Raw genomic sequence first — 20451 nt, forward strand, 5'->3', positions numbered from 1 at the left:
GCTGTTTTGGAGAGGGGTGTGGGGGGGTGTATGAGTGATGCTGCTCATCCCACAGGCCAGAGGTGGCTGCTGCTGCACAGCGACCCGGGGCTCTTATCTTGCAATAAGTTATCCCAACATTTTATTTCCTAATTTAGGAGGTCTCTGCCCACAGCTCCTTCTCACGTTACAGCTCTGGGGTTGCTAAAGTCCAAACGGCACAAGCCACTCGTTGAAACAACCCCTTGGCGCTGGCCTTGCCTCCCGTGCAATGATGCATGGAAGAGCTTTGCTCATTTGGGGAGTTCTTCCCAAGCGCTGCTCCTCTCCGCCAGAGAGCCCCTGGGTACCAGGGGAAGCCTCAGCTCTTCCCTCCTCCCCAAAACTCCTACACACCTACCTGGGGGCTGTGTGGGAAGCAGGAGAGAGAGGATCAGCAAGAAACCTTCTGGGCTATTTAAGGTGCTGGGAGAGTTGTGCTGGGGAGGAGGTGGACAGCCCCACTCCTCTGGGGCACTGCTGGGGGCTGCAAACCCACCTGGGCAAGCATGCCTGGCCGGTCTCTGCTCTGCCCCAGCTGCCTTCCCGGGCAGGCAGGATGGCACAGTGTAGTGTATGGTGGTGGCCACCAAGTGCTGCCTGGAAGAGAGGCTGGAACCCATCGGCTTTGAGCAGAGCAAGGACGTTGCAGGGCCCTGGCGCTACACGGCGAGTGGCTTTGGCTGCCTGATTTCAGAGCTGGCTGGGGAAACTTGGGGGCTGGGAGGCTGCGCCTGGCTGCTCCTGGTGTGCCTGCACCTGCTTGGCTCTGCTCCCATGGCTGCGCGTGGGAAGGCTTGGCTGGCTCAATACAGGTCCCTTCCCTGAGCTTTGGGGACAGTCTGGCTGTCCTGTGGCTTGCTGAGCCAAGTCTCCTCTGAATGCCAACCCCCAGCTAACCCCTTGGGGCTGCACTGAGGACATGCCCCTGCTCCCCTCAAAACCCAGGGGGACAGGGATGGCTCTGAAATGCAGGTCTTCAGGTCATGCAAGAGTCACCCTGCAGAGTCACCAGCAATCACTCCACCTTGGGGAGCACTCCCTGCTGCTCAGGATAGCTCTCAGCATGCTTTTACATAGTGGCCAAGCACCACAAAGCCAAAAAGGAGCCCAAATGAATAATTAAGAATGTTGGACCCAGAGTCATCTCGTATTATGTGCTTGCTGGCAGGCTGGGACCAAAAGGATGATTTGGGGTGCAACTGCAGTTGCAGGAGCGGCTCAGGGTGCTATTAGGGGTAGGAGTTGAGCTCAAATGAGTTAAACCCTGGGCCACAGAGGAAGGGCAGAAAGCCTGTTCTGGGTGACCTGAAATGTTTGATTCATCTTAAAACATGGGCCATGTATTTTCTGTCTCTTCTGGGGAGGGCTCCAGGGAATGCCAGACTTTCTGGAGGAGTATTTTTTGATATTTATGATGGAGAATTTCAGAGCAGAATATCACCGTCAAAGGGGAAAGTAAAAAAAAAACAAACAAAAAACCAAAAACAACACTTAGGTGTTTATGGTTTTATTTTGGGGGGTTTGTGGTTTTGGTGGTGGTTTTTTTTTTTTCATTGCAAGCTGGTAATCATTTGACCACCCCAAATATGAATTCTACAGTGCTGAAACCTCACTGCAATTTTCCTAGCTCTGTCCTGGCATCAAAGCCATCAGGAAAGGGAAATGCACTACCTGTGTTTTGTGCTGTTAAGTGCCAGGTGTCAAGGCAGACATAGCAGGTGCTCCCTTGATGGGGACAGGGCAGTGCATGGGGCTGGCCATTTTGGGCAGGAGTAGCCTAGGCACTTTGGAGGTTTTGGCATATCTCCCGTGTCTTGTCCTTCTAAATGTCAGCAGGACGATGGCTGGCTGGCATGGGCATTGCTAGTGGTGGACACAAGCCTCTGGCTGTGTCCCCAGCCACACTTGCCCCGTGGTTGCCTAAAGCACAGGCAGCTGAGCCCCCGTGCCAAAGGAAATGTGCCTGGCTGGGCTTCTGCCTTTGCCTGTGCTGTTGCCAAGACCATGAGCACAACAGAGCAACGTCCAGCAGCACCCATGGGATTGTGGAAGCTTTACGAGCAGACCGGGAGGAAGCACTGGAAGGTCCCGCAGTACTTGTCTCCTGTAATGTTTTGTGTGTTGCTGTGTCACACCTGACCTTCTGATGCTTTCTGTACCTTCAGTGGGGAGGCTCTGGCATGGTGCGTCACAGCACTTCCTTGTCCTGAGGTTTCCACTTTCCCTGGCAGATGTGCATGTCACTGGCTCCTAAATGCTTTGGGCAATGCAAATTCTCCTCCCAGCCTTTTAGGACACTTCTGTGCTCATGGGGGGTTTACTTGGGTATTGTACTTGATGGTTTTGACAGGGTGTGATGGTATCTGGAGGAGATGGGCTTCAGGACAGGTGAGGGTCATGTCCTCTCTAACGGGACACATTCCCACTTCTCTCCCTCCAGGACCAGGCAGAGGAAGGCAGAGCCAGCATCTACTGCGTAGTCTTCACCAGCTCCTGCAAAGCGACAATGCGTTACTCTGATTTCCCCATCCCCAATGATCACCCCTGGTACATGCGCTACACCAGAGTAGCAGCGCATCTGCAACTACACGGAGCACTTCGACCTCCTCCAGCAAGTACAGTTCAAGGTAAAAAGCCTGGAGTGGAGAGGGGCAGAGAGTAGCCAGGGGACCTGGGCAGGAGGGACATCGCCTTGGTGTCAGGGTCTCCCTGCCACAGGGAAAATCCTAGGAGAAAATATTGTGGGAAGGAAAAAAAAATAGTTTCCTGGTTCTGTTAAAGCAGGCCACATCAGCTCCTCTCTCTGTCACTCCCCAGCACAAAATCACAGGGGCAAACATCCCCAGCTCCCAGCACCTCTGAATCCCACTGACTCACTACACCTCTTGATCTGCTCTGCAGCCACCCCGTCATCTCTTTCTGTTTCCTTGAAACCTTCTGGCCACCAAGGTTAAGAAACACCCTGACTTTTCTGTGACGGAGCGGTGGGAGCTGGTGACCCAGGGAGGTGGGAAGGAAGAGCTGGCAGGTTCTGATGCTGTTATGGTTTGCTCTGGGCATCATGTCTACCCAAACCTCCCCCTCACCACCTTCCCAGGTAAGCTGTATGTGTGTAATTCATCTGCTGGGATACAGCCAAGCAAATACCTTCCATCACAGTTTGTCCCCACAAAGAAAAAAATAAAATAAAAAGAGCACCTTTTCAGCATTAAAAAAGAGTGTTTTCCTTGAAAGCAATATTTTGGGGGATAGAATCCATCCAAGAAACCGAAACCCGTTTCTTGGAAAAAAAAAAAAAAAAAAAGACTCTATCCAAACTGTATCAAAGCAGGGGAGTTTTTACTAGAGGTAATGCTAATCTTTCCTGGGGGAAAAAATAATTCATGGCATTTTCTTTAACAGAAGATTTTTCATAAATGGATTTTGTAAAACACTTTTTTGGCATTTTCCCATGATTTCTGATACAAGTGTCACGTGTGTTACCTGATAGCCTTTGCCTCCTTATGTACAGGCACGTTATTGGGAAAAACTTTCCCTCTGGCAAGAGATATTTGGTGCTGGGGGTTTGTTGGGAGGACACAAGCCTGAGGCACTGGATGGTCAGGAATGCTCCCCTTAGGTCCTTTGCCATCTTCTCTTTTTAAAAATGAAAGCTGCTTCCCTGATGTTTGCAAGGTTGTAAAGCCATACCGATGGATGGAGTGTGGTTGTCCAGGTGCCTCGGGGTGATGTTGGGGTTGCAGTAGTACCTTTTTGGGGTACAGAAATACCGTGCAAAGGTATCCTGTGCTTGCACACTCTTTCTGCTTAAATACTGAATGAAGATAGAGACAGATCTCATCCAACTATGGGTTTGCAGCATCCCAGGAGACACCTGCTACTGTGAGAAATGCCCAGACAGATGCTCCATCAGCATCTGTGGGAAGGAGAGATCTCAAGGCCAGCACAGCCTCTCCTTTTCATTCCTGGGGTGAATTATGACCTTTTCTGTTCTCCTTGGGAATACAAAATTTTAAAGACTGCTGCTTCCATAGCTGGGAGTTCAAGAGGCTGGAGAAGTACAGAGGGAAGAAGGTGCTGGTGATAGGCTTGGGCAACTCTGGCTGTGACATTGCCATGGAGCTCAGCACCCAGCACCGTTGTGTCACAGGTATAGAGCCACTGGGTAAAGGGGGTTCCCCCATCTGCTCGAGCACATGCCACCACCTCCATACAACAGCCCTGGGGGCTCACAGCCATTGCAGGAGCAGTGCACCCCTACCTGGCTGTCCGCTCAGGTCTACCTGAGCTCCTCAAGTGGGTCCTAGGTGATGAGCCACCTCTGAGACAATGGCTACCCCTGAGACATGCTGGTCATCACTTGTTTCCAGACGTGGCTGGGGAACAAGCTCTCCAGGGTGCTCAGTGACTGGTTGCATGTGAGAGGCACTGAACAGGTATGCATGGGTCATCCATCCCCAAACCCCCAGGGGTGCTGGTTCCAGACAGGACTGGACTGTGCCCATCCTGGGCTGGCAGCAGAAGGCATCTCTGTGCCAGCCCCACCACCTTTGCCTTCGCAGAACTTCCCACAAGAAGCCGGTACTCAAGGACCACCTTTCGAGCTGCATCGCCTGTGGCATGGTGGTGATGCAGCTGAACGTCAAGGTGTTCAGAGAAACATGGGGTGCTTTTCACTGGGGCAGCGGGTCATTTTTCAGCCCATGGCAGATATCAATGAAGTCCCTGTGGTGGGGCTGGAAAGCCCCTCGTGTATCACTGAACATCTTCAAGGACAGGGGAACCAGTGTTGCCACATCCTCAACACCCAAGCTTTACCCAAGCCTGGTTCTTGACACCAAAGGGTTGAGAGGCACCCAGCAGCTCAGCTGATCCCTGCAAAACCCATCTGCTGCAGGAGTGTGCTGGTTTTGACTGGAATAGAATTAAATTTTTTTCCACTGTAGCTACTATGGGCTGTGCCTTGGCTCTGTGCTGAGAACAGTGTCGGTGACACAGGGACGATAACCTTCATTACCCTGAGCAGCGCTCACGCAGTGCCAAGGCATCTTATGCCCCCCACCCACCAGTAAGTGGGTTGGGGGGCACAAGGAGCTGGCGGAAGGAGGGGGGCACAGCTGGGAAGCTGACCCCCCCTGCCAAAGGGCTGGCCCATGCCGTATGGCGTCATGCTCAGCATATAAAGCTGGGGGAAGGAGGAGGAAGGGGGATGCTCGGAGCGATGCTGTCTGCCTGCCCATGGCCCTGTCCCACGTGCTGGAGCCCTGCTCCCCTGGGGGTGGCTGAGCCCCTGCCTGCCATGGGCAGCGGTGAGTGAACTCCTGGGTTTGCTTTGCTTGTGCACCAGCTTTAGACTTACCTGCTGAACTGTCCTTGTCTCAATTCAAGAGTTTTCTCACTTTTTTCCTTCCGATCCTCTCCCCATCCCACCGAGGGGGAGCAAGAGAGTGGCTGTGTGGGGCTAAGCTGCTGGCGGGGGTTAAGCCATGACAAATGTCAGCGTTAAATCTTTGTCAGAACATCTTAGGAGGGATAATGTCTTGCTACATTTAGAAAAAAAAAAAAGACATAATGGGCATTTATGTGAAAGCAAATTAGATGATTTTTGAGCATGCTGGAATCTGGGTAACGGAGTATTTTTTAAGATGTCATCTTTTAGGTTCATTACCTTTGTTCCACCTTCTACTTGGTATTTTAATATATAACCTAGAACACTACTTGCACTATATTTCTACCCTGTGTTTCAAAATATTGGCTAGAACAGCTTTTTGGAAGAAGAGCTTTTGGAAGCCAAAGTACCAGGTTATGTGAAAGAAAGGGCAGCGAGGAGGAGAGGCAGCCAGTGACACTGGGAGCTGTGGGATGCCCTGGGGAGGTGTTAGGGTGCCAACAAGGCAAGAAAAGATGTCAGGGAATGAATGAAGAGGGTTTATGGGGTGCTGGCAGGTCAGCCCTCCTTCCCCAGGTGCGATCAGTAGATGGATGTGGGTCAGGCTGCCACAAAGGTGCTCTGTGGCTGGCTTACACCCGCAAAGCAGTTGAATGACCTCATCGTTATCAGACATGAGGTCTGCTGAGAGCACACTGGCTGCACTGGTCTTCCCCAGTGTTACAGGGTGTTACTGCTGGCCATTGGATCATGGGGAAGCTGTACCCCACTGCTGGTTCTGCAGCTGTTCTCACGTGTATAAATCCACCAAACCCCACAGCATCTCTCTCCAAATGAGGTCACCATGGGATAGTCCTTTGCAGAGCAAAGTTGTGTCCCACCTTTCCTTTTACACCAGCTTCCACCCTGCTCTGCTATTCAAATAATTATTTTACATGTGCAGAAGCAGTAACCACCCCATGATACTTTAACCCATTACCAGCTTGCTCCAAAAAGCCAGGATTTTAGCCAGCATTTCATGACATTGCTACTGCTGGATGCCTTGGGGATGCCAACACTGAGGCCAGCTGCTGGGTGAAGATCAAGTGCACCTGCACCATGGCCTGCAGGCCAAATGCCACAATTGTTATTACTGATTTGCTGGAGCAAGTGTTCCACTCAGCAAGGACCAGTTTGCCAGACCAGTTTGCCAGACCAGTTTGCCAGCCCATTCTGCCTCCCACGGCCCAGAGCTTGCTGAAATGGTGGGAGGCAGAAGCATTGGTGTTGGGGAGTGCCTGCTCCATGCACTGTGCTGCCAGGGTTGGGCTCTCTGTACCTATGTGGGTCAGTAAATGCTTGTTTTCCAGAACTCCTCCAAATTCAAGGGACACAAGCCAGGAGGGCCTGAGCTGGCTCATGACTCACAGCTGGCTCCATTATTTTAAGGTAAGTGAGGATGGGAAGCACAACTGAGCACTCGGCTCTGCCTGTTCCGCAGTGGCATCGCACAGGGTGTGGGGACTCCCAACAGATGCATTTGCTATGGTTTGCTTTCAGACTGTGGTCATCAGGATAAAGAAAAGGAAAAATTCCAGGGCTCCTCAACCACCCACCAGTGGGTTGTTGTCACCGAAACTAATGGGAAGGAGGACCTGGCCATTTTTGGTGCTGTGATGGTTGGTGTCAGTCACCATATACATCCATATGTCCTGCTGGAGTCTGTATGAGCTGTTTATGGAGTGCTGCTACAGGCACATATCTATGAGCAGGGTTAACAAGCTGCATGTGTACCAGATGGGGAAGTTATGTGCAGAACAATACCAGCTGAGCAGCTGCAAGGTGGGAAGCCAGGGAGGCAGCTGGCCTGTCCACAGCCCAGCAGCAATGCTGGTGCCTGGGACCCAGCCTACACCTTGCTGGAGGGGCTGATCCCAGATCCTTTAGCCTGCCTTTGGCTGGAAGCACATGGAGGTTCTCTATGTGGTCAAGGTCAGTTAGAGCTGCTTTTGAATGGGAAGATGGGTCAGATGTTCCTGAGGTCCCTTCCCATCCCGTCTCCAGGATTCAACAAGGAGAACATCTCCAGGTTAAACAGGCAGGTCCTGTGGGTCACACCAGCCCCTGGCAGCTGCGGGCTGGGGCAGGGGGCTGGGAAGGGCCGGGGGGGCTGGCAGCCGGCTGGGCACGGGCCAGCGGTGTGCCCGGGTGGCCAAGGAGGCCGGCAGCACCCTGGCTTGTGTCAGAAACAGCGTGGCCAGCAGGGCCGGGGCAGTGACTGTCCCCTGTGCTGGGCACTGCTGGGGCCGCCCCTGGAGCCCTGGCTTCAGCTTTGGGCCCCTCGCTGCAGGAGGGACACGGAGGGGCTGGAGCGTGTCCAGGGACGGGCAGAGGGAGGGGATGTGTGGGGGATGGGGCACCAGGCTGGGGCGGGGTGGAGTGGCCGGGGGGTGTTCAGCCTGGAGAGGAGGGGGCTCGGGGGGTGTGATCACTCCCTACAGCTGCCTGACAGGGGCTATAGGAATGGGGTGGTCGGTCTCTTCTCCCAGGGAACAAGTAACAGGACAAGAAGAAATAGCCTCAAGTTGTGCCAGGGGAGGTTTAGATTGGGTGTTAGGAAAAAATTCTTCTCTGAAAGGGCGGTCAGGCACTGGGACAGGCTGCCCAGGGACGTGGTGGAATCACCATCCCTGGAAGTGTTTAAAAATGCGGTGCTCAGGGACACAGGTTAGTGATGGACTTGGCAGTCCTGGGTTAACAGTTGGACCTGACGGTCTTACAGGTCTTTTCCAACATAAATGTTTCTATGATTCCTAGGGTCTGGTGAAGCTACTGGAGGAGAGGAAGATCTGCCAGCTGACAGGAGCTAGCACAGCTCCACAGTCCCTGTGCTGGCTCCTCAGCAAGGTACTTCTGAGTGGTCTGAGTAGCGCCTTGCTTAGTGCTGGGGCGTTTGGCCTCTTAAAACCCCCTAAATTCTGGGAACAAATACACCAAAGTGTTCCTAGGTGGGAGGCTGGGGTGGTGCAGGGGCATGTCTCTGCCTGAACTAGGAGTGCTGCTGTGTCCCTTTGCTGGGGGATGGGAACGTTGGCCACAGGCACACATCTCCTGGAAAGGCTCTTGGGGAGGCAGCAGGGATTGAAAACACTTAAACTGCCCAGCCTGGGAGCTCACTCAGTATTTACAGAAAAAGGAGTCAGCTGCACTGGCTAAATTTTTGAAAACAGAGACTGATGGATGACTTCAGCTGGTGGTGGTGGTAGGAAAGCACCTTCTGGTCAGGCTGTGCAGGTCTTAACCATGTGCTCTCCAGACAGCTCTTCCTTGTAATCTTTTGCTTACAAGTTACCTTAACTGTAATGCCAGTTTTCTCTGACAGTCTCTTCAGTAGTTATATTTTATTACCTGTGAAATGACAAACACAGCCCCCTTAACACTCAGAAGAGCTGAGGAGGGTCTAAAGCCCTTCCTAGTGCTGCGCATTGTTTGGGTGCATCTCCCATGGCACATGGGGAGCGTATGAGTTTATGAACTTTGAGTCCTGGTACGAAGACATGGGGAGCAAGGGATCAACATCAGGGTTGTTCTGGAGCAGTTGTCTGGGGAAGCTCGTAAACATACATTTTAAAACCTCCAAACCCAAGAAGTTACAAACTGCAGTTTGCCAGGCTTTATTAACACAATAGGTTTAACAACGACAGCAGCTTCCTCTCGACAAATTCAACAGTTTACACACTTGGAAAACATGGTGATTTATTTAATCAGGTTAAACTTTAGAGTAAAACACTTTTGCCCTCCACACAGAGACCTCCTCGCCTAGCAAGCGAATCCTCTCCCATAGCAGCTGCTACAGCCCACATCTGCTCTGGCACATCCTTCGGGTCTCCTTAACAGGGATGTCTCTTGAGAGGTTTCAGGAAGAGCTCAAGATATTGAACCTAGCTCTGATTGAAAAGAAACGTAAGTGTCCTGCCAGTGTTTGTCACTGGCAGAGTCCTCTGTGTGCTGGGAATTGTAAATAGGAAAACAGTCCCTGCTGCTTAGGGTAGAGGTTTTGTAGTCTTACTTTTAAGTAGGAAATTGCTTTTTGGCCTTGGGGCCAAAGCATAAGCAATTTTTCTAGGGCCAAAACCCAGGCTTTAAGAAATAGGGGGGTGGGAATAAATTTTTCCATCATCAGCTGCTTGTAGCCTCTGTTCACCTTATGGACTGCTGCATCCCACAGCCTTGTGGGAAGCAGTGGGAGGCAACAGCCACCTTTGAGGCAGCCTCACCTCCATGTGCAGCAAAGAAATGGTGATTAAAGCCCGCTGGTCAGTGAGGGGAGGGAGTGATAGTATTGAGGAGAAAATTAAGTGTTTCACTGATGAGCCCAGACCTCACATTCCGTCAGCTCCTGAACACATGTGGCAGCAGTGGCTGCTTGATGGTGAGCACCCTGCTTTACTTGGAGGCTGACTTAATAAGAAATCCACTTTTGTTTCTTTTTCTTGTCCTCCTTCACCATGACACAGGCCAAACACTGCTGACACAAGCCTAGACAACAAAGTGGGCTCTGCTGAGGCTTGTTGACACATAGATTTGCCCCTCCTTGGCTTGAAGTGTTATTTTAAAGAGGTGGTAAAACCGGTGCTGCAGTGTTGCAGCAAAGGTGCCTTTCCCATCAGATTAAGACTAAATGCATGTATTAAGTTTCTCCTTCCCTCTACTTCAAGGACAAAAAGCCCATTGCAGAGCCCAGGCTTGTGGCACGGTCCAGGGAGTTTTGTTCCTCTAAGCGAGAAGGGGCTCACCAGCAGGCAGGCGCATGAGCATTCCATTCCTGGTTCTTGTCCGGAGCCACTGCTGGTTATTTACAGCTCCTGGCTCTCCCCATGGTCCTCCATGACTGATACACCCCCAGCACCTAACAGGGCTTGTGCCCCAGCATGTGAGGATGTGGACAAACCCGGCTGTTAGGTGTCCCAGGCTGGGTAGAGGGAAGGTGGTAAAACAGTTCCACAAATTACGTGTCCTCATTTGGCCTTGCTCCATCCCTCGGTGAAAGCCCATTTTCCCCAGCAGTTTGTGTGTGCGATGGTGATGGCAGGGTCTCCCTTCTGTCCCCAGTGGGGTAGCAGCAGATCACACTCGCTCAGAAATAGGGGCAGGGACCTCCTCTGCCATGTCCACTTCTGTCTGTGCTATGAAGAAATCCAGGGGGACTGGCCCAAGGGTATCAAGGGATGCTCTGCTTGAATACCAGGCCATGAAGGCTTTTTCCAGCCCTGAGAACATATGAAAACCCACTGATGCATTGTCTGTTCTCTTCTCTGCTCAGCACAGACTGTTCCTGGGGAGAAGCTGGAGAGATGGGTCCCAGGTGTCCCACGATGCCAACCCCTGCCGAGCCAGCAGCAGAGGTGAGTAAAGCAACAAGAATTTCCCTGTATGTTTCCAGGGGCTTTTCAGTGCCCTGGGCATGCACATGTGTAATTACATTAATTACCTCCCTGCTATCACGTTATCCATCTCCACTGATACTTTGTTGTGTGTACCTGGTCCAGATCATAGCAGGGGTGTCTGTGGAGGGGAAAAACACAGGCCTGAGCAGATCACAGGAAAGTGAGTTTTAATCCCAGGGCACTGAAGCTTTGGAGATGTTTCTACCCCAGAGTCATGTGGTACCACTCATCGCACCTCATCCTGCACCTCTGGACCAGATTCCCCATCAGGGATGGCCAGAGCCACTGCTGTTGTAAAGAGCTGCAGCAAAGGCATCTGGCTCTGTTTCTATGCCAGTGGCTCATCTGTGACAAAATACAACTTGTTCTTTTAGAAAGCTGCCCTGAAGTGCCCTCCCAAAAGCACAAACACCACTCCTGGGGAAGTGCCATAGCGTCCCTCTGACTGCGAGTCACCCAGATTCCTGCTGGGAAATTCAGAAAAGCAGGAGCATATAAAGAACAAAATAATTGCCTTTGTGGATTCCCTGCTCCTCCTTGCTGAGTGCTGGCAAGCATCTTTGCAGGTGTGAGGTTTTGTGCATCCAGGGAAGAGTCTAGTGGGAGGGAAAACTGGGATACATAGCCTGTATAAATCTCAACAGTATCAAAGATGTGCAAGGCTTGTTGTCCATTTGCCTTCGTAACCGTGTCCCATTGGCCTGGGAGAACAAAATCTGAACGTTTCTTCATGCTGCTGGCAGTGGTCCAAAACCTGAATTCAAATGAATAAGTTTGATTTCACAGGCTCCAGCCCCCACAAGCACATTGCTCGCAGCCACTGCTAGCCAAACTGGGCGTGAGCTCCAAACCTGATGTGCTCCCGGTGCCAAACCCAGGAGCCAGGCACTGGGCAGAAACAGCAGGAGATCCTGGGGCAGGGAAGCCGGAGAAGGCTGATGTCTCTCTGTGGGAGCTGCAGATGGGTGGCAGCCCAGGCTACCGTGCTCCCAGCACAGGGGCGGTGAGTCCTGTCCCTCCACAAACCAAACATGTTTTGTTCAAGTGCCTTGGTCCACCACAAAACTCAGCAGACTTTTCCTATGGCTAATTACCTTCCCTGTTAGGAATGTGCATCTTATTTCTACTTCTAGTTTCAGCTGCCAGCTATGGGAGCTCAGCTCTGCAGTTGCCTCTGCAAATCCGAACGCAGGCACTGAGCAGGTGTCTCTGTTGTATGGAGCTGCTTTATTCACCACCCCCTGTTCTGCAGACCTTGGATGGGGTTTTTTACCCCTCACTTGCAGTCTCCTGGGTTATTCAACCTGCTTAAAGAGCTGATACCAAATCCGGACCCATCACTCTGGGAGAGCCTTTGTCAGTGGCAGGGTGATACTTCGATGGGGCCAGAGGCTTTCACCACATCCCCTGTGCTCACACTGCAGGGCCCCTGTGAACTATCTGCTGTCACCGCATGGCACAAACATTACTTTTTTTTTTTTTCTAAACACTGTTTTTCCTAAAGACCCAGCCCTCTGTCCATGGCCTCTTTGTCCAGCTGCACTCATTTGCAGAGTTTTCATACTTTCTCACCAGTCACACCTCAACATATTGAGTAGCTGGGGGCAAAGCCCCATCCAAAGCCACCTTTGTTCCCTGCATTTCCATGGTCATTTAGCCCTGTGAGATACCTGGATGGGTGCTATGTCCTGCATTGATACTTCAATCAACGTTCCCACTTTCTTTGTGCTTTGGACCTTGGTTTGCAGCCATTTCATGCTCTCCCAGTCCGCATGCAGAGCCTCCTGCCCACCACCAGCAGCTGTACATGTGGCCAATGAGCAGCAACTGCAAAACCAGCTTGCTTTTCTTTTTGCTTTTTGCGTTGTTTTTTTTTTTTTTTTTTTTTTTTCTGGAAGGTGCCCTGGTTGCAAAGTCCTGGTTGCCGTAACCCTGCTGTCCATCAGCTGCTTTGACTATCTTTTGGAAGGCAGCCATGTGGCAAGTGAGACCATCCCACAGCTGGAGCCACCCCCCCACCACACAAGTCGTCCTTGCACCACCGTGGGTCAAGGAGGGGGAGAGGCCAGCCACTCCTCCCACTGCAAACCCTGGTTATGCAACTGCCGGGCTGGGGTTGCCCGCCCTCCCCTGCCTCTGCCAAAGCACCACCGCTTGCCTATAAATTGGGAGCACAAGTGGCTCTCCCAGCAGCAGCGGTGAGACAGCACAGGTGACCGAGGCTGGGAGGTAAGTGTCCCTGGGGGGCTGCGAAGCCTTTCCATCCCTCCCTGCCTCACACGAGCACCCCACGGCATGAGACATCCAAGGTTAGCTGCTACAAATACTTGCAAGGACAGCACAGAAAGAGTGGCAGAAGCAGGTATGGGGTAGCAGAGACAGTATTTCCAGGATGTTACTTCTAGCTTCTCTGCAAAGGGGTAGGGAGTTAAATCGCATACATAGCCGGGAGATATTTCTGATACAAGCTAACTCCCACCATGCAAACACACACAACCCCCAAAAACAGGTAATGATGAGCAGCTTATGCTAGCACTTTCTTCATTTACAAAAGGAAAACTCCAGTTTTCATTCCAGCATTGGAGAGCAGAGTATTTGTTAGGTGCTGCCTCCCTACTGAAAGCTGATACTGATCACAGGGAATTTGGTGTTTTCTAGAAAATACAGTGTCCAACCCCACGTTTTCTACTGAAGACTTTTATTTCCTGATGAATACACTAATGACTGTGCCCGGTGGAAGCTGAAAGCGCTTCTTGGGGCAACGGAGCTGGTGCCACCCTGCCATAGTGCAGTCCTAGTGGTGCCAGGTTGACCACTCGGCTGAGCGGGGTGCTCCCCACCAGTGCTGGGGTTAAACCAGGGGCCGCAGCAGCACCCCTAGGGCACAGGTGTGGTGGTCCCCACTCTGGCCATGCCCAGCCCGAGCCGTGGCACCTGGCCATCATCCCTTGGTTTTTGTTGCCCGGCACTATCAAGAAGGGTTCGGGTCCATCATCCCCACTGCAGCCCTGAGAGCCTCGCAGGGCTGGATGTCAACCCAGGGGCTGTGGCCTTTCCAGTCTTGGGGTAGAGCCGTTCCCAGCTCTGCAGCAGCCCTTCTGTCCAGCCCAGCCCTTCCCAGGGGGCAGCTTTGAGAGGCAGAGGCAGAAGCAACCCTAAAGCCAAGGTGCCCTACACCCCCAGCCCCTCCTTCAGCCTCAGGAGCCAGACCAAGGTGGGCAGCATCTACCCTGGGGACAGGGATGCAGAGACTGAATAGTCCTGGTTTGCACTTTGGTTTTTTCTAAGAAAGGCAGGGACAGATCTCCAAAGATAAAATACAAGTATCTGCAAGACTGATAAAGAAGAGCAGTTTAAACATAGCTTGTAAATACAAATTGGCAGTGAATTGTGGCTTAACTACATACTTTCAAAGAGAGTTTCCACGGCAACTACAGGGTTTTGAAAGCAGCCTGGCGAGTGCTCTGTAAAAGTGGATTGATTTACTAAAAAAAAAATATTAAAAATAGAGAAAATTTAAAGTTGTTTAATCTAACTTGTAAATGAGCCCAGAATGCTGGTAAAGGGAACAAAGGTTTGGGGCTGGCATATAGAGAAACCCCCTAAGGAGGGTTTGCTGGCAGCTGCTCCCCGAGAGGGTGGTGACTGCCCGTGTGGTCTCTCCCAGGTTAAGCCCCGTTCACAGCGTGGGATCCCGGCGGAGACGGCAGGGATGAGAGTGGCAGTGGTGGGCGCGGGTGTCAGTGGGCTGACAGCCACCAAGTGCTGCCTGGATGAGGGGCTGGAGCCCACCTGCTTCGAGCAGAGCCAGGACATCGGGGGGGTCTGGCGCTACACGGTGAGCTGGCCATGCCTGCCCATCCCACGGGAGCTGCAGCCTGGCAGGCTGGGGAGTGGGTTGAGCTGGGCTCCAGTGGGTGGGGAGGGGGTGCCGGCGCTCGCTGGGTGCTGACTGCTCCTGGCTGCGCTCCCCAAGACCAGGGGAAAGGAAGCAAGGGGACAGTCCCCACCCCAGGGTGCACGGCTGATGCGCCCTGGGGTGCTATGCCAGGAGTACATTGAGGCCGGTCGGCCAAGCCTCTACCCGTCAGTCATCAGCAACACCTCGAAGGAGATGTCAGCATTCTCTGACTTCCCCTACCCTGAGGACTTCTCCGTGTTCCTGCCCAATGCCCAACTCCTGGACTACCTCCGGCGCTATGCTGAGCACTTCAGCCTTCGGGGACACATCAAATTTGGGGTGAGTGATGGGTACCCCGGCACTACCCCACTCCCCACACATGCTGGGCGCCGGTAGTGACTCCAATTTGCTTCCACGTTTCAGACCACTGTTGTCAGCATTCGGAAACGCCCTGACTTTGCCACCACGGGCCAGTGGGATGTGGTCACGGAGGCGGGTGGGAAGCAGACATCACATGTCTTCGATGCCATTATGGTTTGCATCGGCAATTGCTCCGAGCCATCACTCCCTCTGCACTGTTTTCCTGGTACGGTATGCAGCTGCCTGCGGTCACCTGCTTCCAGGGGCTGCGGGGAGAAGGGATAGTGGTTCCTCAGGGAAAATGTTTCCTTCCTTTTCTTGCTTCTGCTTTTCAAATATGCTGGCATGAACAGCAATACATCCTGATGCTTCAGCAGCTTTGCCTTTGCAGACACTGGCCACTTCAGAGCAAATTTCCAAGATAGGATGGTTTAGCCTGGGAGAAACTGTGCAGTACGGGAGATGGGACAAAGTCCTCTCAGTGAAGCTCCGTCATCTTTGACAGGGCTGTATTCATCACTGCTGGAATGAATCTTCCGAGCTGTCAGCATAGAGAGGGTTGCCTTGTCATCAGCATTATCAGGTGTTTCTGAAGCTGCTTGTAGGACAGGAGAAGAGGTTTACTGGCTTTTTCTGAACCTTTGCATCCCCAGCTTGTAAAGGCTGAATCCCAAGACCACACCAGCATAGCCCTTGCGCATAACTGTCTTCCAAGTCCCACCCAGCACGTGTCCCTGCTCACTGCTGTGCAGGGATGCATGAGACCCCATTTTGGAGAGGAAGCACCAACCTTGTGTGTGTGGGATGTAGGGCTGGACCACCCCGAGTCCCCGGTGGCAAGCGATCACACTTCCTTGCTCTTGTCATCTGGATTGCTTTTACACCAGTTCTCCCGACAAAACCTACAAAACTCTCGCGTAATGAAAAGCTTTGTTTCTTTCTCCCCAAGGCATCGAGAAGTTTCAAGGCCAGTACTTTCACAGCCGGCAGTACAAGCATCCCGAGGTGTTCCAGGGGAAGCGGGTCCTCGTGGTTGGCATGGGTAATTCGGGAGCGGACATCGCAGTGGAGGCCAGCCGCGTAGCTGCAAAGGTACCACTGCCCCCAGGGGTGCGGGGAGGGTGATGCTGGGAGCAATAGCTCAGCTGGCCAGCACTGCAGGGAGAGCCGGACGGCTTCACCCCGCGTAGTGTCCAAACAGTATTTCTGAACCTGTATTTCTTGTTCAAAAACCTACCCTGAAAGAAAGCTGGTTGTTCTCTCCCGTTTCACCTCCACCATCAGCTGCTGGCAGGTCTTAAAGATGCTGTTACTGCTTTTTCATTGCATAGCGATCTGTGCTGTGCCCCTCTGGGGTTACTTTATAAAGGCATAGAAGAGGATTCATCACCTAAATTGTTGATTCTCTCCCAGGTGACCCTTTGCACCAGCCAAGGTGCCTGGGTGATCAGCCGCGTGTTTGACCATGGCTACCCGTGGGACATGGTCTTCAACACTCGCCTTATGAGCCTGATCAGAAACCACCTCCCCCATCCCCTTTCATGGGGGTTGATTAACCACAGGGCGAACCAGTGGTTCAAGCATGAGAACTATGGCCTTCAACCAGAGAAAAGGTACTTCTTGGTGGCTCCATCCTATGTGGTGTCACAGGGCTTGTGCTGTGGGCAGCGGGGAGATCTCCAGCAACCAGCATCAACCAATGCAGCTGCCAACGCCTAGGCTGGGGTGATCTCCAGCAGAGAGTTTGTAGCCCAGTAGGAGAAAAGAAGCTGTAGCCCCTTTAGGTGGTGCAAGATGGAACATGCTGGAAAGCCCAGGAAGGACTGGAGGAGTTTTCCTTATGAGGGTCCCTAGGAAAAGAGGAGGAGGGAGGCTTAAAGCATGGATCAGCTCTGAAAAGAGATGGTTTAAGGAGTAATTGCATGAATGGTGGAAGGTGGATGAGTCTCTCGGGCTGTGAGACAGAATGACATTGGTGCAAGGATGAAACGTGTCGGTGTGTGAAGAGGGGGGAGGCAGGGCTACTTGTTGGGAGCAAACAATGCTGGGAGGTCATGGGGCTGGAGGGCCCAGGAGGAGGAGGAGAGGGGGCACTGGCAGGGCTTGTTTGTGGTGTCCAACACCCAGAGCCCCTCAGCTTTCCACAGATGCCTGGTGCGTGACCCTGTGCTGAACGATGACCTTCCAAGCTACATCCTGACAGGAAGAATTACCATCAAGCCGAGTGTGAAGGAGTTCAAGGACAACTCCGTTGTTTTCCACAATTGCCCTGAGGAGGAGCCCATCGATATCGTTGTCTTCTGCACAGGCTACAATGTCTCCTTCCCATTCCTAGAAGAAACAGTTGTCAAGATGGAAAACAAGCACGCGTCCCTCTACAAATACGTGTTCCCAACCCACCTGCAGAGGCCCACCCTGGCTGTCCTTGGGCTGATAAAGCCATTAGGAGCCATCATGCCTGTGTCAGAGATGCAAGCACGCTGGGTGACCCGTGTCTTCAAAGGTAGGAGAGCTAACATGAGCTCTCCTGTGTACCCAAACACAGTTCAGGCTGGAAAAGTTCTTGTCCCCTCTATACACTAAGAGGGATTTCTGTCCCTGGAGACCCCAGAGCTAAGAAGCTCCCTTAGAAGTGGATAAGGGAGCATTTCTAGGGCTCAGACTTCCCAAGTTATTTCACTCCAGCTGAGCTACAGCAACACAAGTGCGTGCTTGCTCCAAGCTACATCCAAGTTCATGACATCTGCATCTTACTTTTTTTTTTTTTTAATTTTGCCTAGTAAGCTGATGCATGTAAGCTAACACTTTGTACCCCGTTTGCTGCAAGCCAAGAGCGTGCGCTCCATTGCTTGCTGTGACTCAGCTGATGTGCAGTCCTGAACCTGACCATGGTCTGGACTAGGTTGTTCAAGACAGTATTTTCTCTCTAAATTATTTTAGAAGTCAGAGCACAGAGATGGATTTGTAAACCTGGATGCACAGATAAGAATTGTCATTAAGATACTGTGGTGGATCCATCCTGGCAGGATTCACTGCTCTTTAAGGCACAGGGAGGTTTTTCTACCATGACTACCAGAAGAGTCCCATTGCCCCTCAAGAGTAATTATTTGTAATTACTGGAGTGAGGAAAGAAACTTGCTGGAGGGGTGGTGTTGCTTTCTTTTTAATAGAAGTAATAATAATAACCTCTCACTGGGCTGGTGTGGAGGGCTGCATCAGGGCTCCTCCACAGAGCCAGGGGAAGCTGTGGGGTTTCTCCTTGGCATGACCCTCTCTGGGGCTTGCACTGCCCATCTCACCCCACATCATCTGCCTGTGCCCTGACAGCACAAATCTGTCAGAGCAGGAAAAAGTGCAGGTGAATTTGTACTGCTGTGGAGGGCTGGTCTCTGGCAGAATTGCCACTGCCAAGCTAAATCCAAGCAATGAGGCTTTCCTGCCCTCCTGGGGAAGGGCTTCCCATGTTTTGCATCGCTGAATGAGTTCACAAGTCCTCCTAGGAGCTAAAGTCTGCAGGACACTCTCCTCTCTCTTCTAGGCTTGTGTCAGCTGCCTCCTCAGTCTGTCATGGAGAAGGAAGTAAATGAGAACAAGAAAATCCAATTGCAATGGTAAGCTGCTCCCCAGAGCACCAAAGGTTTTTGGGTGGATTGAAAAGCCCCTGGACTTCGGGGCACGGCAACACGCAGGCTCATGCTCTGCGGCTGCTCCCTGCATGTACAGCAAAGGCGAGGGGGCAGCACCCAGGTCCAGCCACCCCTTTATTCCCTTGTGCCAAGCCAACCTAACCTTCGATTTCACACGCATATTTTGCCTCTTGATGATGGGAAAAAATCAATTCAGGATAGCTGAGACTACATCTTGCCTGGGAGTTGGGAAAGTGTGCCAGGGTCCCCAGGATTGAGAGAGAAAATGACAAAGAAAATGATGGCAATAAATGCAAAGTGATTTTGGGGGGGAAAGCAGCCAACCTGAGATGTATGTACAAATCGTCTCAGATCTCAGCATGGAAATCCAGCTCACTGAGAATAGGTGTCTCAGCACACTGGCATGTGGTTCAGTGGGCAGGCAAAAGGTCAAATCAAAGGCTAAGAAATATTAGGCTATTAATTAGATAAACTCAGGAAACTGTGTGATATAGTAATCCGTGGTTCACCTAGATTGCTATAGTAGAAAAGGTATGGAAGAGTGAAATACAGACTTGCCCAGAACAGTTGTTGTACCATAAAAGGCTAAACACACATGGCTTTTTTCAGCCCACTGAAAAAAGGGCACAAAGCTGTCAGTTCTGCAGAGAAGGTGAACTGGAAGCAGTTCTCTAATTTACCATGTATTTTTGCAATACTCGGTGGAAATGAATGTGAGGGAAGGTAAAGGGTGCTGCCTTTCTCATGCTGCATGTGACTTCCCTGCAGAGAGAAAAGGAAAACTAGTTTTAAAAAAAAAAACCACAAACCCTAAAAAAATGGTTTGACAAAGTCTTTTAGAAACGGTCCACCAAGGTGAAGGGGGGGGGGGCAGATGCAACCTGTGGGTGTTGAAGTGAAAGACCAACTGATGCAACATGAGAAAGGTGTGCAGCAGAGCCAGCATCACTTTACACGTGCTGTGTCACGGGCAGGATCCGGGCGCAGGCAGAGCCAGGCTCCTGCTGCACCTACACCCAGCCCTTTCCTAAGAGGAACCCAGTTGTGTCGGGACACAGCAATGACGGGGATGCAGAGGATCTGACCTCCAGTTCCTCTCAGCCCTGTTGACACCGATCCTTCTCCCACCTCTTTTTCTTCTCTGATTCATGAAGGTTTGGTCTGTCCTTTGATGAAGTCCTCAAAACAGATTGGCTGGCCTACCTGGACCAGCTCACCTCCTTCATTGGGGCCAAGCCCAGCGTGCTGCGGCTGCTCTGCAGAGACCCCCGGCTGGCCCTCACCATTTTCTTTGGCCCCTGCACCCCCTACCAGTACCGGCTGGTGGGCCCCGGGCGCTGGGAGGGGGCACGCCAGGCCATCCTCACCCAGTGGGACCGGACCCTGAAGCCCACAAGAACGCGAGTCTCTGCCAACTCCTCCAGCCTCTGTCCTTCCCTCCTGACTGTGGTGGGGTTCCTCCTGCTCCTGGCTACCCTGCTTTTTGGTTTCCAGTAGATTTTGGAGCCTGTTTGGTTGGTTTTTTTTCCTTGTCCTTGCAGATGTTATCTCAGGTCAGACAGCTCCACAGGCTGCCGTGGGACAAGAGGAAAGGGATTTCAGCAGAACACAATCAATTAAAATACGTTAACCAGTAGCACAAACCTCTCTCTGCTCTAGCTCACCCCCAAGCACAGCTCTACAGACCTGATGAGCTGGGGGTGGGCA

At 52.0% G+C, this 20451-nt stretch overlaps 1 protein-coding gene across 15 annotated transcripts; it reads left to right on the forward strand.

The window, feature by feature from the left end:
• The first annotated feature begins 208 nt into the window (after positions 1-208).
• Positions 209-20380, forward strand: LOC121095486 (dimethylaniline monooxygenase [N-oxide-forming] 1-like). 15 transcript variants are annotated; one of them, XM_040610361.1, is made up of 13 exons: positions 2566-2648; positions 6760-6838; positions 8207-8296; positions 10718-10794; positions 11623-11839; positions 14504-14674; positions 14888-15076; positions 15161-15323; positions 16047-16189; positions 16511-16710; positions 17245-17600; positions 18636-18708; positions 19899-20380. In XM_040610361.1, the coding sequence occupies exons 2-13, from the start codon at positions 6809-6811 to the stop codon at positions 20239-20241; spliced, it is 2052 nt and encodes a 683-aa protein (XP_040466295.1). In that variant the 5' UTR covers positions 2566-2648; positions 6760-6808; the 3' UTR covers positions 20242-20380. The 15 variants fall into 15 exon arrangements, with proteins under 15 accessions (XP_040466292.1, XP_040466297.1, XP_040466295.1 ...); XM_040610358.1 differs by lacking the exons at positions 6760-6838; positions 8207-8296; positions 11623-11839 and adding exons at positions 209-687; positions 9197-9352 and having other exon boundaries at positions 2462-2648; XM_040610365.1 differs by lacking the exons at positions 6760-6838; positions 11623-11839 and adding an exon at positions 9197-9352 and having other exon boundaries at positions 2631-2648.
• Positions 20381-20451: the final 71 nt, after the last annotated feature.

The sequence above is a fragment of the Falco naumanni genome, chromosome 11 (assembly GCF_017639655.2).
Source record: "Falco naumanni isolate bFalNau1 chromosome 11, bFalNau1.pat, whole genome shotgun sequence".
Classification (NCBI taxonomy): domain Eukaryota; kingdom Metazoa; phylum Chordata; class Aves; order Falconiformes; family Falconidae; genus Falco; species Falco naumanni.